Source organism: Pteropus medius, unplaced genomic scaffold (assembly GCF_902729225.1).
Source record: "Pteropus medius unplaced genomic scaffold, Ma_sr-lr_union100, whole genome shotgun sequence".
Classification (NCBI taxonomy): Eukaryota; Metazoa; Chordata; class Mammalia; order Chiroptera; family Pteropodidae; genus Pteropus; species Pteropus medius.
Genome location: NW_024349798.1, coordinates 16,475,592 through 16,502,584, shown reverse-complemented (window position 1 = coordinate 16,502,584; position 26,993 = coordinate 16,475,592). Strand labels below are relative to the sequence as shown.

The window sequence follows — 26,993 nt, the reverse complement described above, 5'->3', positions numbered from 1 at the left end:
CACCCACCCACCTATCCATCCATCTATCCATCCATCCATCCAAGTATTCATCCATCGTGCATCCATCCATTTATCCATCCATTCACCCATCTATCCATGTGCCCAGCACTGGCACACACACAGACACGGACACGCATGGCAAGCCAAAAAATACCCACATCCTGCCTTTGTGCTCATGTGCGCACATACGCACGCACACACGCACGCACACGCACACACACACACGAAAGACTAGCCTGATCAGAAACCCGAATGAGCATCAATAGTCACCTATAAAAAGATCATGAAGGAGAGGCACTTGGCGATAGAAGAGCTTTTCACGGGGGGCCCTGCCCAGGTGGACAGGCCAAGGGAAAGCTCCCTCGGGAGGAACGACTGAAAGCTGAAGGCTGGGGCAGGAAGAGGGTAAAGGGAGCAGGCCGTGCAATGACCCTGCGGCAGGAGGGGGCCCGCTGCACGCCCATCGGGACAGATAGAGGGCCAGAGTCTCCGGAGTGCTGAAAGGTGGACGGAGGCGAGGGACGAACGTGGTGTGAGATGCGAGCAGGGGAAACAACAAGAGCTTTATAAAACCCACGCTAATGGACCCTGGGTGGGGACAACGCATGCTACAGTGCTGACCGGCGACTTCCCTTCCTTTCCTCCCTCATTTCCCAGAATGTTTGGCAGTCAGTAGAGCTGGGCGATTTGCTTTTCTGCCACAGATATTTCTTACCATTTTCAGCTTAAATGCAGAGCAAACTCTCAGCCACATCGGAGGGGCCTCTGCACAGACACACACAGAGAATGCACACACACACATAGACACGGAGACGCGCACGCATGCACGCACATGTGCATAGACACACACACGCGCACACGCCTCCCACGGTCAAAGGCACAGAGTGGCCTGGTGATTCTGTCCTGGCCGCAGCCCTTTGCTGTGAGCACTCCTGGTCTCACGCCACTGCTCAGCTCCACGGAGCTGCGGACAAGAACCATCATCTGCCTCTCGAAGGGAAAGCAGCAGCTTCGTCGAAGGTGGCAGACCGGGCAGCGACTGGAGAGAGAACTCAAGAGCGGCCAGTGCCGTGAGGAGGGTGAGGACGGAGACTCTGTAAAGGAATCGCAGGGCCCACAGAGCACAGTCTCCTCATCATGTCCAGGCTCCATACCCAGGACCCTTCCAGAGCAAGAGCGCCGCCAGGTCGTCCAGCCAAAGGACATCGGGGACATAACGGCCGTTTGGGAATTAGGCACGCCTGGGTCCGAGCGCTGCCACTGCACCTTTGCTCATTGTGAGGTCTTGCGCACGTGATTTCCCCTTTCTTGAACCTCGGTTTCCTCATCTGGGAATGCAGGTGGCAACATCAACTTTATTCACTTACACACACACACACACACACACACATACACACACACACACACACACGGTCCCCCCTTGATCCGCAGTTTCGCTTTGCACGGTTTCGGTGACCCGTGGACGACCGTGGTGTGAATATTAAATGGAAAATTCCCAAAAGAAACAAGTCGTACGGTTTTCGATCGTGGCCGTCCTGAGTCGCGGGATGAAGTCTCTTGCCCTCCCACTCCACCCCGCCCCCCGGGGACGTGACTCCTCCCTCGGCCCCGCGTGTCCACGCTGTGGATGCTCCCCGCCCATCGGTCACTTAGTCGCCATCTCAATGATCGAATCAACTGTCGGCGTCACGGTGCTCGTGTTCAGGTCACACTTGACTTAATAATGTCGCATTCACGTAACTTTTATGACGCTTACTGTGATAGCTGTTCTATTTATCATTGCTGTTGTTAATCGCTTACTGTGCGTCATTTATAAATTAAAGATTATCATAAGTATGTATAGGAAAAGTAGATAGTGCATATAGGGTTCGGTGCTCTCTGTAGTTTCAGACATCCACTGAGGGTCTTGAAGTGTGTCCCCTAGCGGTGGGGGGACTGCTGTATACAGAGCCCCTGTCACATGCCAGGCACCCTTGTGGGCCCCGGGAGAGGAGCGAAGAAGGCTGCAAAGAGGCCCCTGCTCAGGCGAGCGCCCTGCCGGGGAGATGAGCATTAAATGAGCACAGAGGTGCATAAACGACACCCCCTTAGCTCCTGAAACGTGCCAAAGACGGTAAGGCGGGAGGGAGCCGCATCAGACAGGGTGCTCGGCAGATGTCTGAGCTGAGGCTGCCGTGATGAGAAGGAGCTGGCCGGGGGCGGCATGGGGGAAGGGCATGCCAGGCCGAGGGGCCAGCAGGGTGAGGCCGGGGGGTGGGAATGAGCTGGCGTGAAGGCAGATAGATCAGTGTGGCTGGAAGGCGGTGAGCAACAGGGAGACTGGCAGGAGATGAGCGGGAAGAGGTGGGCTGGACTCTGTGGGCCTTTCGGTCCGCGGGGAGGGTTTCGGATTTTACCATCAGCCTCCGCATCTGGAGGCTCCGCATCTGCGGATTCAACCAACTGTAGATCGAAAACACTCCCTTCCCCGCAAAAAAAAAAAAAATTCCAGAAAACTGATCCCTAAACCAGAGTACAAGTATTTACACAGCGTTTACATCGTATTAGGGGTTATAAGTAACCTAGAGAGGATTTAAAGTACACGGGAGGACGTGTGTGGGTTATATGCAAATACGACGTCATTTTACATTTGGGACTTGAGCGTCCGAGCATTTTGGTATCCACGGGGTGGGGAAGGGCGTCCTGGAACCAAGTCCCCTGAGAATACCGAGGGGCGACTGCACTCCATGTGTTGCAGTAAGACACAGGAGCCTTTCGAGCAGACGACACGATCTAATGTGAGCCTTTCGAAGGTCGCTCCGGCTGCTGTGGGAAGGGCGGATGGCAGGTCACGGGCGAGGGCAGCAGCTGGAGGGTGAGGAGGCGGCTGCGGCGTGAACCTCAACCTCGGGGCTCTGGTGGGAAAGCAGGGGGCCTGACAGCCGGCGTGGGGGGGAAGGGTCATGGTCACAGCCTCTCGCTTCCTGCTCCCACCCCACCCTCCGCGACCTCAGCCTCCAAGTAAAACAGACGCAGCAAGAGAAGCGAGCAAACTAATGATATCCTCAGACGCCAAGGACATCTGTGCCCGGCTCCCCGGGGGGCCACAGACAGCGTCTACGGCACACGGAGAGCCCACGTCTCGGTCGTGGCGGTGGACGAGCCCGGCCCAGGACCCAGCTGTCGGCTGCAAGAGCCTGGAACCGAGAGAAAGCCGGTGCTGAACGGGAAGCACAGGGTCACCTTCCGACTGTCATTTGACAAATGAACAGGACTGAGCTCTGGCTGGCATGGGGAAGGACACTGTCACCGTGACTGCGTGCGTTCTGGTGACCCGGAGTCCAGCAGGAAGAGGAAGGAACGCCCCGAGACGGCGTGCAGACTCCAAGCGCATCTGGGCGATGGTCAGAGAGAGCCGGGGGCCGAGGGAAGAGGAGGCGGGTCAGGCCTCCTCCACACGGCCAGGGGACAGCGGCTCTGGGAAATGAGGACTTCTTTCCTTACTCACGAGGTGCTGGTCAGATGCATGCTGGCTAATACCCTTCTCAACCACCCTCACTTGACGCCCTGCAGAGGCCCGGACCCAGGTCGGAGCCAGCCCACGGCCACCTGGAACGCAGACCTTTCGGAATGAGAGAGAAGCCTGCTTAAGGTTTTCTTAAAAGCAGCGCCTTCCCTCCTGACATTCAGAGACAAGCTCATAAAACTTCAGGCTACGGGGAAATTTTATCCGGCGACACTGCGCTCTCCTGGGCTGTGGCCAGGTGCCAGGAACTGCACAGCCACGGCCTCCTTCCCGTGGAGCTCGTGTTGCCCGGGCTCTGTGAAATGGGATGAGCGCCCCACCCCCGCCTTGTCGAAGGGGATACACAGACAATGCACATGCTGTGCCTGGCACAGTGCTTAACCAACGGAAGAGGGTTTTTTCCTTAAAATGGACAAGAATTTCCTATTGGATCCCCACCTGGGCTCCCCAGGCTGCGTTAAAGACGAGGCTTCATTTCTTGAGGCCCCCAACAACGTGCCAGGGGTCCTAGGGGCTAGTGATGGGGAAAAGAGAACGATGACCATGACATGGTCCCCGCCCTTAGAGAACTCACACTCCAGTCAGGTAGAAAGGGAGCTCGATCATCGGAATACAGCGTGACACCTACTGTAACGGGTGGGGGCGAGGCGTGTAAATCCCTGTAGGGTCTCTGTAGGGGGCTTCCTAAGTACTGGATGGAAGAATGGATGGATGGATGCGTGGATGGATAGATAAACAAATGACTACCTTCTTAATCCCATAAATGTAATTTCTACACTATACGAACGTGGAAGAGACCAAAGACAAAGCTGATCATAACTACCTTCGTCTTCGCCATCGTGAGCACCCCCACCCCACACACACACCATTCATTGAGCATTTACTCTGAGCCAAGCACTAGATCGAAGCCATCGTCTCATGTTGTCCCATTTGATCCTCTCGGCAGTGTCTGTGCGGTGGGACCTCTGTCACCCCCGTTTGGCAGATGGGGAACTGAGGCTTTGAGAAGGAAAGTGACCTGGCTGAGGCAACTCAGCTACTGGGCAGCAGAGCTGAGATGTGGCGAGCCTGTGCGATGCTGCTGTGCTCCATGCTTGCCACTGGGTCCGTGGCAGACATTTGCATTCGAGTGTCAGAAAAGACAAATACTCTGTGTCCAGACCTCTGTCTTGGTTCATCCTCCCAGCCTGGTCTTTGCGGATGTTTTGAGGAACTAGATCTTTCTTCTCGATTGACGATTCCCCCGGCGTTGCCACTGCCCCTCCCCAAGCAGATGGTTTAATTACTTGAAATTATTTTTAAGCAAGGACAGGCAGGTGAATTCCCTCTCCACCCCACACCTCGCCTACGAAATGAAAATTGAGTTGCCCCCTTTTTTTTTAAATAGCAGGTGGTGATAAAACAATCCCCTGAAAAATCTGTCATCTTCCAAATCCCTCCAGGGTTTCCCTGATCAGCCATAAGTGGGCTTAATTTCAGGCAAGTGCCCAGACTTCCAAGTCCAGTTCAGATAGTGAAGGTTTACTGACCACCTATTACGTGCCAGGCTCTGCTCCTAATGCTTAAAAGGCACCATCAATAACGGCCATCAATATTAATGTAGCGCTGGCCAATATGCAAAGTGAATTAAGATTTACAAAGGGCTTTCTCATCCATCATGAACCTGAAGCTCGTTGGAGTTAAACAGCTCTTCTCAGTTACTGCCGGTAGGCCAGGCTGAAAACCGAAACTCCACGCTCAGACCTCGAACCCTGAGCCCACTGTTCCACTGAATACACAAAGCTGTCAAGGGCAAGAATGACCGCCTCCCCACCCCCAAATGGAGTCGCCTCTTTGAATCCCGCTAGGACTTCCCATTCTTCAGGACGCTGTCTGGTCAGAGAGATGAAGAAATGAGCAACCTCGATGTGAAGGCCAGTGTGCAATTATTGTACAAGGGAACCCTTGACCCTGGGCTGGGGGCAGCGCTAGGAAGGCAGGGGGTGCCAGCAGGGCAGGCCTCGTGTCCCTGCTGTCTAGAACTCACCTTCGCCCTTTCTGGGACCCGGTATGCAATGTGCGGTCTGTTTCTTTGTCATACGCACACACGGAGCATCTCCTGGGCATCTGAGCCTTGGCCAAGGACTGAGGACAGGGGAGATGAATGAACTTGGCCCACGCTTTCAAGCCACGTACAGTCCAGTGGGTGAAACAAGTAAACTGAAAATTATGAGGTCGTACCATATGAAACTGTCAACATTTCGCCATGTTTTACCTTCTAAAAAGACCGTTTCGTGTGGCTCAAACTTAGACCCGATGGTGTAATAATTTGCCATCCGGAAGGAAAGCTCGGGATGACGCGGGAGCCCCAGACCAGCGGCCACTACGAGGGGCATTCATGACTCCACTCCCGCTGCACACCCCCCATGCACGGCGGCAGCCACGGCCGAGAGCTGGGAAGCACAGTCGACGGTAGACACTAAGCTAACGGTCATTTACCGTGACTATAAACTAACGTTAGTTGTGCGCCTACGACCTGTTACGCACTCTCTCAAGCACTTGCTGTGAAGGAACCAATCCTTCTAGCCCCATGAAGTGGGTGCAGTTAATGCCCCCATTCTACAGATGGGGAAACTGAGGCGCGTGGTGAGCTGCGACGTGGCTCGAGGTCATGCGGTCAGTGCTACGGCAAAGCCAGCCTTCCGACGCGACATCGGGGCCTGGAGCCCGTGCTCCCATCTGCTCCGCAGAGCTTCTGCTCAGGACGCGTCTTTAGTTCCAAGGTCACCCAAGTGGCTGTTTTTCGTTTTTGTTTTTTTTTTATTAAAGCTGCGATCTCGTCCTCTGACATGGGGGACGTGGAGACGAGACAGCCACCGCGGAGGGAGCGAATTGTAAAGGCTGCTCACGTCGGAGGGAGACGTGTGTCCTCGCGAACCAAGTAGAGAATGTCCCCCCGAGAGGAGGATGGGCACAAAAACGGGGTGGCGCCTAACGCCCCCAACAGGCGGCCTGGGTTGGAGCCTTACTTTTTATTTTTACAATGGGAAGAGCCAGAGAGGACAGAACGGTTTTGTGCGGAGACTTTGGACACGAGCCGAGCCGAGCCGCGTGGGGAGCTGAGCACCCAGGGCGGCCCCAAGCGGGAAAGGAGGCCACTCCTCACTCAGAGGGTGGCGCTTCCAGGGTGCTGGAGCCCAGGCTGTCACGGATGGAACCTTCTTCCCGTTCCGTTCCCCAGCCGGCCGCCGCGGCTACATTGGGGCTTTTCTAAGCATACCATTATGTTACCCACAAATAATAATAACGGTCACGCCTTTCTGAACAACTACATCTCGTATTTGAGTTTCCTGCCTCCTCATTTTGGCTTAACCCTAGGTTTGGATTCTTTATTAGTAGCATTAGTATTTAATATTAGTAAAATTAGCTTACCAATGGTATTTTATTAAACTGAGGAAAATGATTGGTTTTGAGCAAACTCAGACTGACAGCTTCAGGAACGGAGGGGCAGAGGCCGAAGCATAAGAAGTCCCTACAATAATTCAGCTGTTATATGATGACATCTAGATTTGGATGCTACACCAAACAAATAGTCATCAAGTGCCTACTATGTGTCTGGTACTGCGCTAGCGACTAAGTATGTGGCCCCAAATGAGACAGACACAGACCTCCCAGAGCTCCCGGTGTCAGGATGACCAAGGAGAGAGAAAGGACAGGGTGCATCTAAGAGGTATTTAGATGAAGAATTAGCTGGACACGGTCTTACGGGTGGGCAGCACAAAATTACTGCAATTCTCCAAGCCTAGCAAGGTAATTGATACTGACCAAGAAATTGACTGCATTTGTATTAGTTTCTGAAATCTATGACACTCTAGTCATCTGAAAAAAGCAGATGAGAGCGATGAAATTAGAATTTTTCATTTACGAGTGCTTTTGAGAAGGCGGATTCTAGAGAAATTAGCCGGTATTTTAATTTTCTGCTATCTCGCTCCGGATACCATTCGGGCCGCCTCTGATAACTAACATGTGCCTCTAAATGCTCTTCCAGTTTGCAAAGCTGCCCCCCGTGCATTGTCTCCTTCGGTCCCCACCACAACCTTGGGAGTCCGCAAAGCAATTTCACAGAGGTTATCACACTGGATTCTTGAATTCTCATGCCTCATTTCCCTGCAGTCCGCACAGCCGAGCCTGTCATGTTACAGTTCTGCAGACACAGCAAGCTTTCACACCTCCTTGACTTTGCACGTGCGGTTCCCTCTGCCCAAAAGGAGCCTATCCCATCCTCGTTCGACCAGGGAGTACCCTACTCATCCCAGGAAACCCTGGGCAGGCGGGGAAAGGCCTTTGTTCCCTGGGGCAGCACGGAAGGTTCAGGCATCTCCAAGTCGAGAGCACCCGGCCACGGTCCCCACGTCAGGGGGAGCACAGCAGGCCAAGGGGCACAGCTCTGTCCTGCAGCTGACTCAGGTGCCACCGGAAGCAACGGTGCCCAGGCCTTCTGCCTTCGTACAGAGTGGAGCAGGTAACGCTTCGCGGCTGGACTGACGGGAGTTCAAATCCGGACTTTGTGACTTATCAGCTATGTAACCTTGGGCGAGCCTCTCACCCTAACTCTAAGTTCCCTCCTCTGCGGAAAGCATCTGATAATACCCGCCTTCGACATAAGGGAAGCAGCAGTGACTATCAGTGCAAAACACGTATCCAGATCTCTATAATCAGAGATTGCTAAATGGGAGCTATTATTTTTACTATTAAGACGACTTCTCTCATGGCAGAAAAAGGTATAGCATCCTTTTTCGCATTGTCATTATTCCTGCTACTACTGCTATGATTATTTACATTTTTCCTTACTTCTAAAGGGGGCAAAAAAAAACAAAAAAAAACAAAAAACCACTTGCTTCTCCTACTGACACTTTCCTTGTCGTCCCTTGGAAATGACCAGGGGAGGCGGTTCGTTGCATCAGGGGCGGGGGGACGGCAAAGCAGGGGAGGCACAGTCCTCACTGGCAGCTGGACCGGCGGGTTCACGAAGGACGGACAGAATGGACAGGAAGAGAGACTTGACCAGGCGAAGGCCCGGAGGCTGGACAGGCTGCGGCTTATTCGGGGAGCTTCAGGCCCAGTGGCTCCTCTTGGCTGGGACAGAGGGTAGGGAGGAGATAAACGGCATAGAGAGGGTGCAGAGGCCATGATTCCAGTGGTGCTTCCTGTCCAGCCCGCGCTCTTCTAAGCCCTTTCTGGCCAACGACGTATTTAGTCCTCATAGTCAGTCCCATTTTATAGAGGAGTAAATGGAGGCACCGACAAGTTAGGCAATTTGCCCAAGGTCACACAGCAAGCTCATGTCAGATCCGCATCCAATGCCCGTGCTCATGACCACGGTACCAGGAAGGCACTGCTTCTTTTTTCTCTGTGACATTCAGACAGGTGTCCCAAAGCCGGAAAAGAAACAGACCCCTCCAGAGTCACGAGGAAGCAAGCAGAAGCCAGCTTGGGTGGCCTGGAAGCTTCTCTCTCTCTCTCTCTCTCTCTCTCTCTTTCTCTGCGCCCCCTCCCAGTGTGCAGAGGTGGATTTTTAGAAGTTCCTGAACATAAAACCATTTCCATATAATTATGCCTCCTCGACCTACATGTCATTTGGCTGTCGCATGGGCCGAAGGCACACAAAAACAATTTCTCCAATCAGACAAAATTGCTTCCCAAGGTCCCCAGGTGATCAGACATTGTCTTCTGGGCATGGCCTGTTCCCCGTCCAGCCATGTCCCCTGGCACAGGTGCTGGCCCTTGAGCCCCCCTCGTCTGCCGGGAGAATGCAGGTCCCATGATGGAACAGGACGTCCGCCAGGCCTCGGAGAGCCGGCCACCGGCACCGTGCATCGGAGAACTTTCCAGTGTTCTGGAACATCCAGATCCCACGGAACCTTCCCCCGCCACCCGAGGAGGGAAGCCGGTGCATCCTTCGAGAAGTGTCACCTCTCGGCATTTCGCTGGCTCCTGTCGAATTTTACACGTGAGCAAGGGACAATGCCCACCCCCCGTGTCTGAAAGCTTCAGTGAAGTGTGTAAAGGACCCTCTCTCTGCTCCTCCCCCCCACCCACCCTGTCTCCCGTTGGGAGCCCCTGTTCCTGGTACAGAAATAATCAGCTGTCACTCAGTAAACCCTCTGAGGCTCAGAGCCCTGCGAAGACTCTCGGCCGCCTGAGGACAGAGAAGCCACACTGGGCCGCTCAGCCACCCGCCTGGTTAGAACCGGGTGCTGCGGCTTCTTTGCCTCTTCTCCTACCAGGCGCCCCTCCCAACTCTCTCTCCCCGCAGGGGCAGCCGATGACAGAAAAGAGCGAGGCCTGCGGGGGACTTGCTGAAGTTAAGGGCAGCGCCATGTGGAAATGCGGGCCCGGCTTGGCCTCCCCTTCTGATTTGCCAAGGAAGCTCAGATCATCAATTGGACATGAAATACTAGAACTTATAATTATGGCAACCGATTCAAAATAATCTTCAAGACACATGAGCGGCCCAGAATACACCCGTTCAGCCTCTGGCCTGTGACCTTGATTCTCTGCTGAACTCCTAGCTGTTCCGACGGCGTGCCTCCTGGCCTCTGCACATTCCGATCCCCATCGTTGGCGGGCTTTGCTCCCAGTGCTTCCATATCACTGCATCCACGCCACTTCCTCCAAGAAGTCTTCCGTGATCCATCATCCTCTAAGTGCTCCCATATCTGTCCTCTGCTGTTTGGGGCCTTCCCTCTGGGTATCTATCTGGCTCTGCCAAGCTAGAAGCTCCAAGAGGGAAGACACGGGTTCTTCTGGCTTACCGTGACATGGCAGCTGGTAGCAAGGTGCCCGAACACGGTCGGGAGTCGACCGCGGTGGCAGAAGGAAGGGAAGGGGCACTGGCCTGAGTAGTCCTGGTGAAATACAAAATCCTCCTCACCCGAGTCTCTGGGTTGGGCTGGTGAACCACAAAAAATAACATCTGCTGAGCACTCCCTCGTGCCAGGTCCTCCTCTGAGTACTTGCGTTAATGCCTACGAGAACCTATAACCCCATTTTACGGATGAGGAATGTTACGGCATGGAGTGTTTAAGAAAATTCACCAGGATCCCAGAGCTAGAAATGGAGAAACTTCGGATTCAACCGCACAAAGTCTGGTCTCGGCATTGGCACTTCTCACCTCTCTGCTTTTCAACAAAGAAACGAACAGTATTTTTGAGGACCTACTACGTGCCAGGCATGGTACTAATGTGGTACTAATGCTTTTCTGTGTTAAGTTACTCGGGCTTCGTAACAAGCCCTCTGGGAGGGTGGCATCGTCCCCACTGCACAGATGAGGCAAGTGAGTTAAGTGTTGTGCCCGGGCAAGTATGTGGGGAATTGAAAGTCGGATTCACCGGCCACGCACGGTAGGAGTGACAGGAAGGAGTGTGCACGAGGCTACAGAGAGACTCTGGGTTTAGAGAGACGAGAACAGCGGATAAGATCGGTCACTACGCGTCTAATGAACACCACGAATGGGCAGCAAGCCGACGAGTCCCGCAGAGAGGGCCTTGATGAACCCGCCCGTCCGTTCATCCGCCAATCCATCCATCAGCCCGTCCGTCCGTCCGTCCATTCATCTGTCATTCTTATCCCACCAACACCGACGGGAGTGCGTACTCTTTGCCTGCCCTGTGATAGGCCCTCGAGGCTCCCAGAAAAGAGACTCGGTCCCCGCCTTCCAGAGGCCCCCAGGTAATGGATGATGAAGCTTTTGAAGGAAATCGTTACAAAGAACGCGTTAAACGCCCTCGTCAATGAGGTTCTTAACTCGGCTCACCGAGATCGGGGACGGCTTTAAAATGACAAGTCCGCCAAGCAAAGGGCTGGGGGCAGGGCGGGCGCTCCAGGCAGAGGGACAGCCAAGAAGGTGAGCGGGTGCCTCGGCTCAGCAGCCGACTTGTAAGGCGATGAGCACGGTGCGTGCGCATGGCGGCCGAGGCCGCGGAGGCGTCTGCTCGGCTGTGCGAACACGCCGGCTTTCGGCTATTGAGCAGAGGTCTCCCACCGGCGACCCACGGGCCACAGCGCACGTGTGTGTGTGCGCGTGTGCGTACACGCGTGCCCACGTGTGGCCTGGGGGCCTCTCTCGAAACACTGGGGGGCCTGGCCATGGCCGGCTATCACTTCCTGCGGGGGAACCAGCAGCTGGAGCCAGATAGTCAACTGTCCTGTTGAAATAGGGTGTGAGCTTCTAGTTCACTGCAGCTGCCCACATGCCCGCCTCATGCACGATGTCACCTGCCTGCCTGGCTCCCGCTCCCGTTCGGCTTACAAGGCCTGGCACAGAGCCACTGAGGAGAGCAAGGGGGGGTTGAAATGATTCCCCGTGTTGGGATGACTTATTCAGTGATGTCTGAGCACCCCGAAGCCCGGGAATGAGTCTTGTCCTCCCGGGAGCCCGATCCAAGCTCGGCACAGAATTGGGCCTCACTAAACTTACGCTGAGCTGCATTGGATTCACATGGAAGATTCTGGCACAAAACCTTTTCTCAGGGAGCTGACAGTCTCAGAAAGATCTCTCTCACACACTGAACACTAAATTAATTTCCAATTAATTTCCAATTACCCTTGACCACAGTCCCTGACTCATTGTCTGCAGTAAACCGTTAGTAACTTTCGGTGTCCTCAAAACTGTAACCGGCACTTCAGCATGTCTGGATGCTGTGTTCGTCTGTATTCGTTATTATTCATTCATTCGTTCATTCGCTCGTTCGTTCAACAGGTATTTATCAAGCACCTACTGCAGGGGAGAGGCCAGTGTAAGAGGTTGGCAACATAGTAATAATAATAATAATGATAATAAGCAACACGGATACACTTCCTGCCCTTCAAGACTTCTAACCCGCCTAACGGTTATGATGGTAAAATTTATATAGCGCGCGTGGCACCCGGCACTGTTCCGGGCACCTTTTAATGCTCCCCGAAGCCTGCAGTGAGTATTAGCTCATCACCCTCTTCGTAGATGAGCAAACTGAGGCACGGGGAGGTTGAATAAATGGCCCACGGTCGCACGGCTAGAAAGTAGCAGCGGCAGGTTGGAATCCTCATAGCCTAGCCCCAGAATCTGTCCTCTCTGTCACCTGAACTCCCGGGATGACCCTGGGAGCCCTGACGTGCCTCCTGAAGCACCAGAGTAGTGGTCACTTCTGGCGGCGTCCACAGCCACGAGCCCCTGGGCTGGGAGATTAACCATAACGTGCTCTGAAACGGGTGTATATAGTAGCTTTATTTTTTCCCTAATATCGCGTTACTGCTTTTTCTTAAGTTGGAGGCACGTGATGCAGGAGTAATACTAGAAGCAGCTAGAGGTGCAAAGTCAACAGCCGACGGCTGTAGTTTCCATGTGGTCTTAGCTACAGGGCAACCAGCTCTCTCTGGGAAGAGACGCCTCACGGATAGAAAGACAGCCTGGGTCTCCTTCGCCCACGCTGCTGCTGGACCGTAGCGTGCCCATCCCCATCACCCCCTGCCTGCCTCTGTGCAGCCTTCCCAGGCCCGATGCTGGAAGGCATTGCCACATTCTCTCCAGGGGCCCAAGAAAATGCCTGGTCACACTCGCCGCTTGGACATGCAACCTCTTTCCCTTTCTGCCTCCCTCCCTGGAGAGGAGAGATCTGCCTCCCCTCACCACCAGCCGTGGCACTGTGACTGGCACGTAGCGTATGCTTTCTGAAGGAAAGAAGGTGGCCCAGAAAAATGTGTGACTCACCCAAGGCCGCAGAGCAGAATTCCACTGGGCCAGAACGGACTGTACGCTGCATGTGGGCTCCATCCACTTGTGTGTTTGTGCTGCATCCCCATGTCTGGCCCGGTGCCCAGTGCATACTGAACAGCTCAGTGAGCGTTTGTCGAATGAATAAGTGAGCGCCAACCTCCTTTAATTCTTCCAATTGTCCTTGCCTGCAAGGAAGAAGACAAGCAACAGAAAATGAAGGCTTTGTGTTGGCTGTTTCGTATTCACAATTGATAAGCTATTTGCCCAGAGCTAAAAATACCTACCCCCGGCAGCCGTTGGGAGGCAGATGGATGGTGCTTAGCTCAAGATGTTTAATCAAACAGCGACAACCCCAGCAGAGCCACAATTAGCCTCTGACACCCCAGTGAACTCAGATGAAGAGCCGGAAGCCTTTGACTTCCTGTTGGTCCCCTGGCACCCAGTGACCATCACCCTGGGTCTACAGAACGGCAGAAACAAATGAGCATCCTGTGCACAAAGCAGCCACCAGCTGGAAGAGACGGGGTGGGCAGTGCGGGCAGATGCCGAGCACCTGGGAAGACGCCCAGGGAGAACTGGCCAGCGGGGAGCATCCTGTGACACGGGGAGGAGCTCAGTGGAGAGGGTGTCAGTCACATGCCCTGGACTTCGAGAAAGCGATGAGATCCTCCGCGTAGAGAACTCATCCCCCACTTAGCCCCAGGCGCTGGGGCTGGCGGGTGTCCTCAGAGGCCCTACGAGCCCTCTGAAGGGAACTCTTTCCCCAACTTCCCTCATGCCACGTACCTGCCAGCTGATGTACTATTTAAAGAAAGAGGGAGGGAAGGAGCGGGGGGGAAGGAGAGAGAGAGAAAAGAGAGAGCGAATGACCTGGTCCGCGTCCACTTAATGGTCAGTCCCCAGCTAATTACGGAAGCAGCTGGACAAGCAGGTGCATCGAATGGGCTCCTGGGTCCCAGGTCCAGCTCCCACCTGACGTCTGACCAGGCCAGTCTCTTGCCCGCTGAGCCTCAGTGCTCCTGTCTCTACGATGGGGCTGTTAACAGTATCCGTCTCCTACTGTCCCGTGAGGATTAGATTTAATGAGAGTAAAACCTCACACAAGTGATCCCCATAGAGTAAGGGCCTAATAAAGCCAACCATTATTAATAAAGGCGCTAGTTATTATGAAACGAGCTCAGTGCTCGTGTAACAGGTATGACGGGTGGGAGAGCTGGAGGAGGCATTTGGCGCCTCTGCGTCCAACCTCAGCCATGTCTTAACCCTTCTGAGCCTCAGCCTGTCTCATCACTAAGGGAACAAAAACAGTTACCTACTTTAATAGTAAGGATTTGACGCTGGGAACTTACGATTAGATGGAATAGCAGGTAATACGTAACATTCTAGATACGAAACATACTTCGTGCGTATGAAGACGTGAGCGTGGGGACTGACGGAGCAAGCATGCGATACCTGTTTGCTGACCGGAGGGAACGCGGGGGACCCTCTTTCGGGCTTCTGTGCCTCTCCACACGCTGCTCACTCCTCCTGGAGAAGCCCCTTGCCCTGTCAGCCTGGTAAACTCCCCAGGCGCCTTCCCTGGGTATGACCTATGATACTACCATTATGACCTTTATGGCTTTGCTGGTAACTGGCCCATGTTGCAGATCTGGGGACCGAGGCGCTGGGAAGGGAAGTGGCTGTCCATGGATACACAGGGTCTACGTCAGAACCCAGTGTCAACGAAACCGGGAGGTCGAAGGGCGTTCTCACTGACAGCGTCTTCTCTAGAGACCATTCTCCCGTCCTGGAGAGCGAAGCCCAAATCTGCCGGGGCTCCTGCCTCCGCCTCAGGCCTCTGCCTGGTGCAGTCTGTCACCTGGGCAGGGCTGCGCGCCACACTCACACCTAATGCCCGTGCCCGCTCACTGCGCACACTCCCTGTGCCAGGCTCTGAGCGAGGAGCTCTGCGTGGCTGAGTCCTTCTGATCCTCACGGCAGCCCCCTGAACCGGACACCTCCACGACCCCCATTATATTGACGAGGGGTCTGAGGCTCGCTGCACTGAGACAGCTGGGAATGTGTAGCTCCAGGGGCCCCGGCTCCACTAGACTCCAAAGTTCAGGCCTCTCGTGTTAAGAAGCCTGTCCTTTCCGGTAACTTCCACTCTGTGTTTGCTGGAGAGCCACCTCAAGCCCACCCGTCTCTGTGACAAAACCCCAGAGCTGAGGAAACACAGCTGGGCCCATCGCTTGTGACACCCTCACCCCTGACGGCCCCACTGAGTGATCTGAAATGCTTCCTCACCTTACCAGCTGCCCCGCCGTGGGCAGGTGGCTGACCCTCCCCGGACATGTCCTCATTTGTACAACAGAGACCAGGGCTGGCACGCTACTGACACTCCTAACCCCTGATGGTTTTCTGGAAATCCACCTACCTTTTAAATAAATTGAACTTATTTTATAAGCAGGCTTTTATCACTACCCTCAATGGAAAGAACGACATTCCTCCAAACATCATTAAAAACGTAACTTTTACGGTAGAAATGTTCATCAGCAAATGACATAAAATCGTCTCATCTATACAGAACCACCCAGCACACAGCAGGTGCTCGACGTGTGGCAGTCCTAAGAAAATGAACTCCAGCACCGAGGAGTATGCTTTGGAAACCGCTGAGTCTGTCGGCCTATTTGAATGTGGGTTCCCACTTGAGACCTGGCAGTTGTCATGGTTGCCTGAAGATGCCACCCTGGTCCAAAAGCCAGAACCAATTCTGCGGTCGAGAGTAGACCAACTGAGTGGCAAGGCTGGCTCCCGCCCCACAGCAGCCGGGACGCTGACTCACTGTCCCCACCGCCCCGAGTCAGACTGCCCGGGACGGCAGCTCTCCTAGGTCCTGCCGACAACTCATCTGCAAGAGGCAGCCGAGGCCTGCTAGTCCTGGTCCACACCGCTTTGTTAATTTTGGGAGAAAGCCAGGGAGGCCCAGGACCCTTGGGACAAGCGCACACGTGCGCCCCACCCCGGCAGACATCGCTACATGTGCGCCCCACCCCGGCAGACACGGCCACGCATGCGCCCCACCCTGGCAGACGCGGCACTGCGAAGCCCAGGCACAGCCGTGGAACTCAACGCGGCATCTTCTGCCATCCTGCCCCAGGCCGTGTGCTCCTTCTCGGCAGGGGACCCACAAGGAACGGAGATTCAGAGATCGGAGAAGCACTCACCCTAGCTCTGAAAAGCATCCACGCAAGTGCTAAATGTGGAGCACTTATGACCTGGGCATGCGGAGTCACCCCTGCCGTAGTCTATCGGTCAGCAGGGGTCTCCCCGAGAAAACTAACAGAGAGGAACGTGATAGTAAAGGTCCAAAGTAAATCAGTTGTCAAAATAAGAACTACGGCTTTAAAAAAACAAAGGCTGTTGCAGAAAATGCAAGAGACAACGGAGCCATGGTGGAGTAATGGCTCTTAAGGGTAGAGTTCCATGGATGATGGCCGACGATCTCCTCCAGTGAGCAGAGGGACAAAGTGAGAGCAGGGGGAAGGACACAGCTGTGGCCAGAAGGACTAGGTCAGAGGCAACAGAGAGCGTCCGGATCAGGTGGCAGGACTGTTAGTGCCTGGAACGACCTGTGAATGGAAACTGGAATCTTCTCTGGATTCTTTGAGAGCTCAGACTGTCTCCTACGCACCTGTGCTTCCGGCACAAGGCCTGGCCTCTAGCTCGACAACTGTCTGCTGAACTGGCCCAGTGTGAAAAGTCGCCATAGCCGACAGTCACCGAGCGCTCGCTAAGCTCAGCCTCTTACACACTGTTTCATACAGTAACAACCCATGAGGGTGTTCCTCACGATGCCCATTTCACAGACGTAGGAACTGAGGCTCAGAGAGAGAAACCACTTTCCTTCACAGCCTCTTCCAACTAGGATAGGTTCTTAAGGACCTGGATAATTTGGGGGTGAGGTTCAGCCTGCAAGGAGCACAAGGACCCTTCCGGGAACATGGGAGCCATCGCTCACGGATGGACTTTCCAGAAGGGTAGGGTCCCACTGCCTGACCGCCTCTTCACTGGCCCATGGCTTTGTGTCCCTACTAACCAGTTGTAGGAAAGACAGTCCACACTCCAAGCGTCTGCCTTGGGGCTAGTAGAACCATGGGAAACATGGATGGCCACTGGCCAGCTGGCAACAACTGAGGCTGTAACCACAGCAGGGGACAGCTGCCCTTGGGAGGCTCCTCTCCTGGGAGCCCCAGGGCAGAACCTCCTGAAGACCTCCCAGCTCCACCCACAGAGGCCAAAAAGACGGACACCAAGCCTCCCCAGCATCGCCTTGCATTTCCCCTTCCTTCTGCTTTAAGAGTGGAGGAGTGACAATCGCCAGGAGGTGATGTCCCATCATGAAATTCAGTCTCCACTCCCCAGCTGATCTAAACAAGGCCAGTGCTGGCTTCTCACCTGGGAGGCTTAGTTGTCGCTTTTTCTAAAACTCTGTCCCCAGGGCACGTCCTGGGAATGGCTCCAAGAGCAGCCCCGGAAGCACTCCGGGATCCCTGTGTGCCTGCGGGACACGAGGTTCCAGTGTCAGGGGTCCCTGTGTGCCTGTGGGCACAAGGGCCGACTCTTCCAGTGCAGAAGACAGGCCAGCGGAAGGAGGAGGGGCGCATTTAAGTCACAGGGGAGGGAGGATGGCTGAGAGGGGTGAATGGCTCTTTGGGGGGGGCATTCACAAGAACATAATTCAGGATGCAGAGGAAGAGGATTTGCAGACGATTATCCCAGGAATTTATCCAGCCCCGATAAGCAATTCTCTGTCCTTTTCTGAAGACTGGCATGCGCTGAGCAAATGCGTTTCAGTGCTGCTCCTGTTCACGTGCCTGCCATTGCAATCGAAGACTCCTTCTTGGTGTCTACCCTTTTGTTGCTCCAACCTGAGCTCCATACCCTAAGAAGGACAGGAGGAGAGTGGAAGGGGAAGGGAGGGAGGAGGGGGGAGAGGAGGGGAGGGGAGGGAGGGTCTCTGGTGAAAGCCCCAGGGGAGCTCATAGCTCCCTTTGAACCAGGATTCCTATTTTGGGGAATTTATTCTATGGAAATGTACAAAGATGCTTAACAAAGCTCTTTAGTGGCCAAAAAATGAAATAAGTAATATCTAGCCATGGGTGACTAGTTCGTGAATATTATTGACATAGAAAAAATGCATGATTTATTTCTAACGGGAAAAAAAAATCAACTTGCACAATAATATTATTGTCTGATCTCGTTTTGTGACCATCATTATTATTAATTATGCTTATCATTATAGGCATATACATATCCCGGAGATAACCAACACCAAGTGGTTAATACATCTCTGTTCTGGTTACCCGCTGCAGCACAGCAACCCACCTTAAAACTTAGAGGCTTAAAATAACGACCAATGATTATCATGGCACTTGGGCTGGCTGGGCTCAGCTGGGTGGCTCTTGCCAGGCACAGCTGGGACTGCAGTCACTTGGGGGTTCCACTGAGCTGGCTCAAGACGGCTCGCGTGGTTGTTGGATGTCAGCCATGAGTTCCCCTGGAGCTTTCACCCAAAGCCCATGCACATGAATTCTCCGTGGGCTTGGGCTTCTCACGGCTGGGTTCCAAAGGGCGCCCTTCAACGGCAAGTATTCGGAAGGGCCACTTATGACCTGGGCATGCGGGGCCACGCCTGCCATAGTCTGTTGGCCAAAATTAAGTCATAGGACCCGTTCCAGCCCAAAGGGATAGACTATACAAAGGTGTAAATACCAGGACGCTGCTCACTTCACAGCCATCGATGAGGCTAAATACAGCATCGTCTCTGGAAGACGGGATGTGGGCAGGCTTTCACTTCCTAATTTCTAAGTAGGAGCTAAATGTACAAACTCGGGGCACAGAAAGCCTGGTTTATCGCACCGGCTTACCACTCACCTGCTGTGTAGCCTCAGGCAAGTTACTTAACCTCTCTGAGCTTCAATGCTCTTCACTAATAGTACAAATCTCATGGGGTGGTCGTGAAGATTAAGTGAGATATTGTGTGTAAGATGCTTAGAAATGCCCTGTTCCTAGTGAAGTCAGCTAGTAATATTACACAGTGTTATAATGTTTAATTTTTTTTCTAAGTGTTTTACTTTTGTAATTAAAAAATAATAATTTTAAAGACAAAAAAAAAGGAAAGGAAGGAAGAGGTACAAACTCGGAACTCCCTGACGGTGCTCTGTTCCGGCTGCCTCTCCCAAGGAACCCGCAGACACCTCTGAGTCCTCATGGACACAGAAAATGCCTCTGGAAGCCCTTGACCCTTTCCCTCTGCACCAGGAGACCGTTCCGTGGTGGAGTCCGACAGCCTCCCTGTGTCATTGCCTCAGCCGCACCCCAAATCCTCTCACATCTCAGCACAGTAAGTTGCAAAAAGTACAGGAAATGAATCCCCCCAAGAATATAACCGAGAAAGCTTTGCGATCACAAAACATGAGCTTTATGTGACCCGAGAGCTTAAATCTGTCCAGCGATACCACTGAAGGACAGGATGTGCTTTCTAGAAGCACCGACGTTCTGGTCGTGAAGTTCACCAGGGCTCGCTTGGTTGGACTGGCTGAGTTTCCACAACAGAGTCTTGGGTTAGTCAGTCTGAGAGAAAAGCCAAGCCATGGAATTTCAGGCAATAGTGACTTGGGTTTCTCCGCTTAGTCTCCCATTATAAATACACATGGATTCTGTCAACAACGCTCCCTCTCTTTGGAGAAAAACATGCCACTGTGGAAATGAACAGATTTTTTGATGTGGTCCCAGAATTACGGCAAATGTCAAGCCTTTAAGAGTCGAGAAAAACCTTCTCATTTCTTTTTCAGAAAATCGATAAGCAAGTAACCTTCCTTTCCCCGTGGGCCTCTGTGGCCCATGGGTCTCTCTCATCCGGAGGATCTCCTAAGTGGTCTCGATGGTGCCCTGGGGGCATCTACCTCTACAAAAGGAATGGGAAACTCAGTGTCTGCGGGTTAGTTTCTCCAGGGAGGCAATTACTAGAAACTTAAGGAAATGTCAAATATGAATACCTAGCAATTTCCCTAGCAGCTGATGACTTGCCTGACGTAAACCATTAATTAGATGGGGCAGAAATATTTTTAAAGAGTTTGGATATGGAGAATTTTTAGTACCACACTTCAAAGCAGGGTTCAACTGGGAAGTGAGAGACAGCGGTGAGCTCACTCTCTGCAGAATATTTATAGCCTTTTTTTTTTCCTAGGGAGACCCCAGCACTATTCATTCCTCCTTCCCCAGAGCCTGGGTCGGGGTGGGGGTGGGAGGCAGAAACACCACAGCGAACGTAAGCATTGCTTAATGGCTAGGGAAAAAAGAGGCTCTGAGAAATGATGGCGATTTTCTAAGTCAGGGCAGCCTAGGGAACAGGAATCCCTTTCCTCCAGCTGAGAACCCTTTGCGAGGACCAAAAATCAGCAAAGCAGAACTTCACATGCCTTAAAGTCAGACGGACTACGGTCACTTTCTGCCTCCCCCCACTCGGTATGTGGCTTGAGGCAAATTACCTAAAAATCCAAACCCGGGTCTCGAAAATATAATGTCGAGTGCAGAAAGCAGCGTGTTAGAGTTCACAAACTCGGCCCTGACGACTGCAGCTCTGGGGGTGCCTCTGCGGAGCAAAGGACAGAGGGGAAGGATGGGGCTGGAGCGATTTCGAAGGGGACTTCGACTGTCTCTATAGCGTCGCTTTTTTTTTTAAGGAACTGAAGCAAAGATGGCAAAATGTTAAAATCTGTTTAATTTGCGTACATCGGGGCGTGTACGTCACGAGATGTTTTTTACATGTGAACTATGGCATAGTATTTTAAAGAGAGAAGGAGAAAGCCAGGTCCAGTTGCCAGATCTGCCACTGGACGCAGACAAGGGGCATGAGTTCTCCGAGATTCTCGTTTGCAAAATAGGATGAACGGTGTTCGAGTTTCAGGGCCGACTGTGAGAGTTGACGAGAATGAATGTGTAGAATGACTTCGAGACATTTTCCATTGGAATATCATTCTAGAGTGCGTCCCTAATGACTTTCTAGATGCGTCTTGTTCAAAGAGACGTTTGTTTTTAAAACTGATCAGAAATTATGTGTGTGCATTTTCAAAACAAATCTGACCCCAAGAAAAATAGTGCATCGCTACTATTCAAGCAAAAACTCTCTATATGCATAATATATGAACATATATAAACAGATTACTTATTAACTGTGATTGCCCCGATAGAGGGGTATGTGGGTGTCTGGAGATCAAGGGTGAAGGGAAATTCTGCTTTTCTCTGCTATTATTTTTAATTATGTACCATGTACGTAGATTACTTACTCTAAAAATAAGCACAATTTATTTTTCAATTGATCTGAAGGTCATGACCTTCTCCGCTCCTTCGATTTTAAGTCCGCTTAGAAAGGAAAGGACCTAAAATCCAATTCCTAAAAAGGTTTTTACGAGGTCATACAGTCCGGTCCCCTACACAAACGCGAGGCACGCAAAGCCGTCCCAGCCCCATGTTCTGCATGCGGTCGGACAAAAGAGCGAGCGTGGGATCGAGGACTAGGAAATCTAGGTCTGGGCCCCGTCACCTGACTGCGTGGCTCTAAGCGAGCTCCCTATGCTCTCTGAGCCCCGTTAACGTGAGGCGGGGGTGGCACCAGCTGTCACGACGGCGTGAGGAACAAATAAACTACAGTAAGCGCATAAAACTGTGACGAAATAGTATCCAGGTGTTTGTATGAGGTGTGACGTGTCATGCAGATCGTCCCTCGGAAGCCCTCGGTTCAGTCCCTTGGACTCCCACGGGAGGGCCCAATACACATATGCCTGGGGCCCCCGCAGCCGCCAATAAAGTCACCTTCCTCGAGAGATAAAGCAGATTCTCTTCCCTCCACAGCGAACATCCTGACGGTGATCGTCCTCTCCCAGCTGGTGGCGAGGAGGCAGAAGTCCTCCTACAACTATCTCTTGGCCCTCGCCGCCGCCGACATCTTGGTCCTCTTTTTCATCGTGTTCGTGGACTTCCTGCTGGAAGACTTCATCCTGAACATGCAGATGCCTCAGGTGCCCGACAAGGTCATCGAGGTGCTAGAATTCTCCTCCATCCACACCTCCATCTGGATCACCGTGCCCTTAACCATTGACCGGTATATCGCCGTCTGCCACCCGCTCAAGTACCACACGGTGTCCTACCCGGCCCGCACGCGGAAAGTCATCGTCAGCGTTTACCTCACCTGCTTCCTGACCAGCATCCCTTACTACTGGTGGCCCAACATCTGGACTGAAGACTACGTCAGCACCTCCCTGCACCACGTGCTCATCTGGGTCCACTGCTTCACCGTGTACCTGGTGCCCTGCTCCATCTTCTTCATCTTGAACTCGATCATCGTGTACAAGCTCCGGAGAAAGAGCAACTTTCGCCTCCGAGGCTACTCCACGGGGAAAACCACCGCCATCCTGTTCACCATCACCTCCATCTTCGCCACGCTCTGGGCCCCCCGCATCATCATGATTCTCTACCACCTGTACGGGGCGCCCATCGAGAACCGCTGGCTGGTGCACATCGTGTCGGATGTGGCCAACATGCTGGCCCTTCTGAACACAGCCATCAACTTCTTCCTCTACTGCTTCATCAGCAAGCGCTTCCGCACCATGGCGGCCGCCACGCTCACCGCCTTCTTCAAGTGCCAGAAGCAACCCGCACAGTTCTACACCAACCATAACTTTTCCATAACGAGTAGCCCCTGGATCTCGCCGGCCAACTCACACTGTATCAAGATGCTGGTGTACCAGTACGACAGAAACGGAAAACCTATAAAAGTATCACCGTGACCCCATGGGTTTGGCACCTGGTGCCTCTGTCTAATCCACTTCCAGGGGGAAGGTGGCCCAAGCGACAGCTGAACGGCTCTCCTTAAGAGTGCTACCCTGACTTCCTGTCTTCACAGACTCGGCACCTCTCAGACCGGAAAAGGAGAAAAGATGGAAGAGAAGAAATAAGACCATGAGCCTTGTTTCCATTTGTGCATTTAGTTTCACAAAGTCATGTGGACAGCTAAATTTCCTACCCGTGTGAAGACGCCCTTGGAGGTTATGTCATCATCCTGTGGCCAGTAAGGACACACAGTCGAGAAATAGTCTGGGACTTAGCTTTGGCACCGTCCTCAGTCACCGGGAACTGCTCATTCGTGTGACACATCGAGCCACGGTAGCGCCTTAGCTGAGCCCACACTCTTCTTCCAAGAGCTGGATCATCCATCGCTTCTGTGTGCTTTTCCCAGCAACGAACAGCGCTGACCGATTCGGGATTTTCCCAAGGTGCCCTTAGTCCTAGAGAGGGTCGTGGTCTTGAAGTGGCCTTGGCACCCCTAGCTATACAATGAACTGTGAGGGCAAGGGGCGTATTGAGTCCCATCCAGACTCTGGCTAGAGCTTCTTTGGAAAGGCTCCCAACCCACAGAACTCTGACCCTCAGACCTGGGGTCCAAGAGGCAGTCTTTCTATTCGCCACGATGTACAGATTTTTAGCTAGCTCCTCCAAAACGAAGACCCTGCCTGGTGCATGGGAGCGGGGAGGAGGATTTCTTGAGCCCAGAAAAACAAAAAAAAATAAGCCCACTCTTGCCATCGTTCCAATCCATCCCTGTGTCCGCCGTGTACAGTCCTTTTATTCAAAACAGCTTCTCGTCGCGGTTCCCGCCACTCAGGCTTCCCGGAGAAGCTCATTACACAGAGATGCCAGCCCCGCCTCCTCGCTTGCCGAAGCCCTCACCAAATTGCTTTCTTCGAAGTGACTTCCGAACTGGATTTAATTTTCGAGGGTCAGGAACCGTAGCTCTCCAGGTGTGGAGAGAGGCACTCTCGGCTCTGCCCACAGTCCAGCTGGCTCTGCCATCCGGCCACAAATACAGACGCAATTGACATGGAAAGGTGCCCGTGTTGTCTGCTTGTCTGCCCTTGGATGCAGACAAGGGGTGGCTCTGAGGGGTGGTGCCAGTTTTCCGCGAAGCTATGTAACCCAGATCCTTTGCAGAATGATAAAATATGAGTTTATTTATTTATTTTCTCCTTGCCTGTCCAAGGCAAGAACAGTTCAAGGGGGTAATTAATAGGGGCTTCCTTGGGAATTACCACTTGTGTGTGTGTGTGTGTGTGTGTGTGTGTGTGCGCATGCACGTACGCACACGCAAACGCACACACGCACACTTCTCTTAGGCTCCTATGTATCCACTGATGTGTTTTGAAAGAGAAATCACGTTGGATTTCCTCTGAGCCTTTTTCTCTCTCCAAATTCCCAGTATCTGAAACTGTCCCCATTCAGAAAGAAATTTTCCAGTTTGGGAACTGCATAACATTTTTGGTACCTCGGGCTAGACGTTTACTGCATCCGTGCTTCTAAATGAGGAGGCCTGTCTCACCCTTTTTAAGGGGAACTTGGCGGTAAAGGCGTACAGTAACACACGCCCTAAACTTCAGCCGATGCCCTCAGCGCTAACTCAGTATAATCGTAGGTCATGTTCGTGCTGATTTTAATTCCTACTCCCTTTAAACGGCTGTAATAGAGTCTCATCTTCCCCAAAGATTAGATTCCAGAGTCAGTGCAAATTACAACAATCTGCCAGGCTCAGCTGCCTCTGCAAAGTCCTCAGGAATGAGCCCCGTTGGGACCCTTTTCTAGCCCTTAGAAAACCTAACGCAGCTGAGTACAGCTAAGTCTTTTTCTCCAGCAATGAAGAGGCGGCTGATTCTTTTTTTTTTTGGCTGAGGACAAGACAGAGTTGGCTTGTGTTTAGGGGCCATATTGTATGACTGACGTATCTGAGAACATTAGGTTCACGCCGGTGCAGCAAGGTGCTCCCACGAGAGAAGGTTCGTGGAAGTCGTTTGAGGGGCAAACAGACTCGTGTCTCCAACGTCACCAGTGACGCAGTCTCCCCAGAGCACATGTGCACCGAGTGGAAAGGTGGGCAGACTCCCCAGATCCTATAAATCGCATCTCTCTCTATTTCTTTTCTGCCAGGCGCGTGTGGTCAAATGCGTGTTCATTTCATGTGTGTGCAATGTGACTCCACCACACTCCCTTATGAATGAACATTGACCAAAGGCTACCTACACTGAATATATATATATATATATATATATATATATATATACACACATTTATTTTTTAAATGCATAGCTCTGAAAAATGCTACTTTGAGCTATACGTGAATGAATCACAGAGCAATATCTATAAAGGTCAAGCAATTTTTTTTCGGAATGTATGTAAGACGGAAAAGGTGTATGTGGATCTCCAAGCTCTCTGCTCCACAGTTTTCATTATATGTAAAAGTTAATTGTTGATGTTTAAAAAGTAAAAACTGCTGTGCATCTGGAATGTTACTCCTCTTTGCAATAGAGACTATACCAAGTAGTATCGTGGTCTCTTTTCCTTCTGACTATATTTTACATTTTGATAAAATAATATGTAAAAGAGGTCCGATTCTTGAAGGCACTCGAATGAGTTTCTGTGTTCTGGATAAAATACACACGTGAATGCTCATTGGGTTAGGTCGATAGATATCTCCTAACAATTTTCTCAGATAATCTACAAACTTTTCATTTATTATTATTTATAGTAATAATTGTGGACAATATAATGAAAAGGTGTTTTTGTGGGTTTTTTTTTTTTTAATTTAAGTCTTTTCTTTCGAGACAGTTTTGGAAATAAAGCCTTGAATTTTAAAGCCTGTCATGTAAACAGCTGCTGTTGATGGCACTTAAGTAATTGCCTTATATCGGGTTTTGGTGATGCTTCCTCCTTCAAAGACTGTTAACTAGCATCTCTCATGGTGTGATCTGTGTCCTTCCCTGGACATTCAGTGACACTACGCATGTACATGCTGTGTCTTTCCACTGAACAATGCAAGGACTAACATGTCTCAAGGGGAAGGAAATGAGGAGGGTGACAGACCATAAAAGACAGACCGCAAAAGGGCCTGACCTTCCATTTTGCGAACCCTCTGCAACTGGAAAAGATTGCTTTGCACAGTTGGTACCTACTGGTCCAACATGGGGGGCGCCCGTCGGAAGCGAATAAAAGACTCTAACATTGGCTATTCCAGATCAAAGATGGATCAAAGAACGTTACCATAGAAAAAGAGTAAATGTTCATATTTTCTTAACCAGATAATATATTGTGTTTAAACTTGTTTGTATGATAATAAATTCTAATATGGTGCACACTTTGTGTTTGGCGTTTGCATATACGGTCAAGCCATTGCAGAACTCTGATCGAAATTTTTTAAATGAGCGTCTTGCTTATGCTTTGTGCTGGTGCCAGAATGAGATCTGAGTCCTACCTGTCCCTCGGTTGGCCAGATATGTTTCGTAATTTAAGACCACTGAACTCTGCTACCGATGACTCTGAACTAGGTAGCTTACTGGGTATAAATCTGAATTCTCTTCTGCCCACCTCCTTTGTATGTCTTTGAGACAGCGATAGTTATAATCTTAAGTATAAATCTAGCAAAATGGCTAAGAACTTGAATGTCCGTCAGTCATGGGTTCATGTTCCAGCTCTACCATTTAGTAGCTGTATGGCCTTGAGTAAATCCTTGAAGATTTCTGAAAAACTGTCCTCATCTAGAAAATGGTACAAAAGTTCATTTTTTTTTTCCCAGTTGCCTGCAAGGCACGTAAAAGCTCTCCTGGTCAGGAAACCAAGGTTTGAAGCCACTTCGTGTAGGTTGGAACTGTGCAGGCTCTGCCCCTTCCT

General features: G+C 52.0%; 1 protein-coding gene and 1 long non-coding RNA gene across 3 annotated transcripts in view; one reads left to right on the top strand and one right to left on the bottom strand.

Moving 5' to 3' along the window:
- The window catches only part of GPR139 (G protein-coupled receptor 139), a 33,531-nt gene extending 10,216 nt beyond the window's left edge, over positions 1-23,315 (top strand). Inside the window, exon 2 of the mRNA XM_039885493.1 lies at positions 22,134-23,315. Coding sequence (XP_039741427.1) covers positions 22,134-23,068 — 935 coding nt within the window. The 3' untranslated portion in view covers positions 23,069-23,315. The remainder of the gene's footprint in view (positions 1-22,133) is intronic.
- LOC120620467 (uncharacterized) overlaps positions 1-26,993 on the bottom strand; it is a 260,449-nt gene that overhangs the window by 158,897 nt on the left and 74,559 nt on the right. For both annotated transcript variants that reach the window (XR_005657883.1, XR_005657881.1), the window contains exon 3: positions 13,233-13,423. This is a non-coding gene — a long non-coding RNA (uncharacterized LOC120620467). The remainder of the gene's footprint in view (positions 1-13,232; positions 13,424-26,993) is intronic.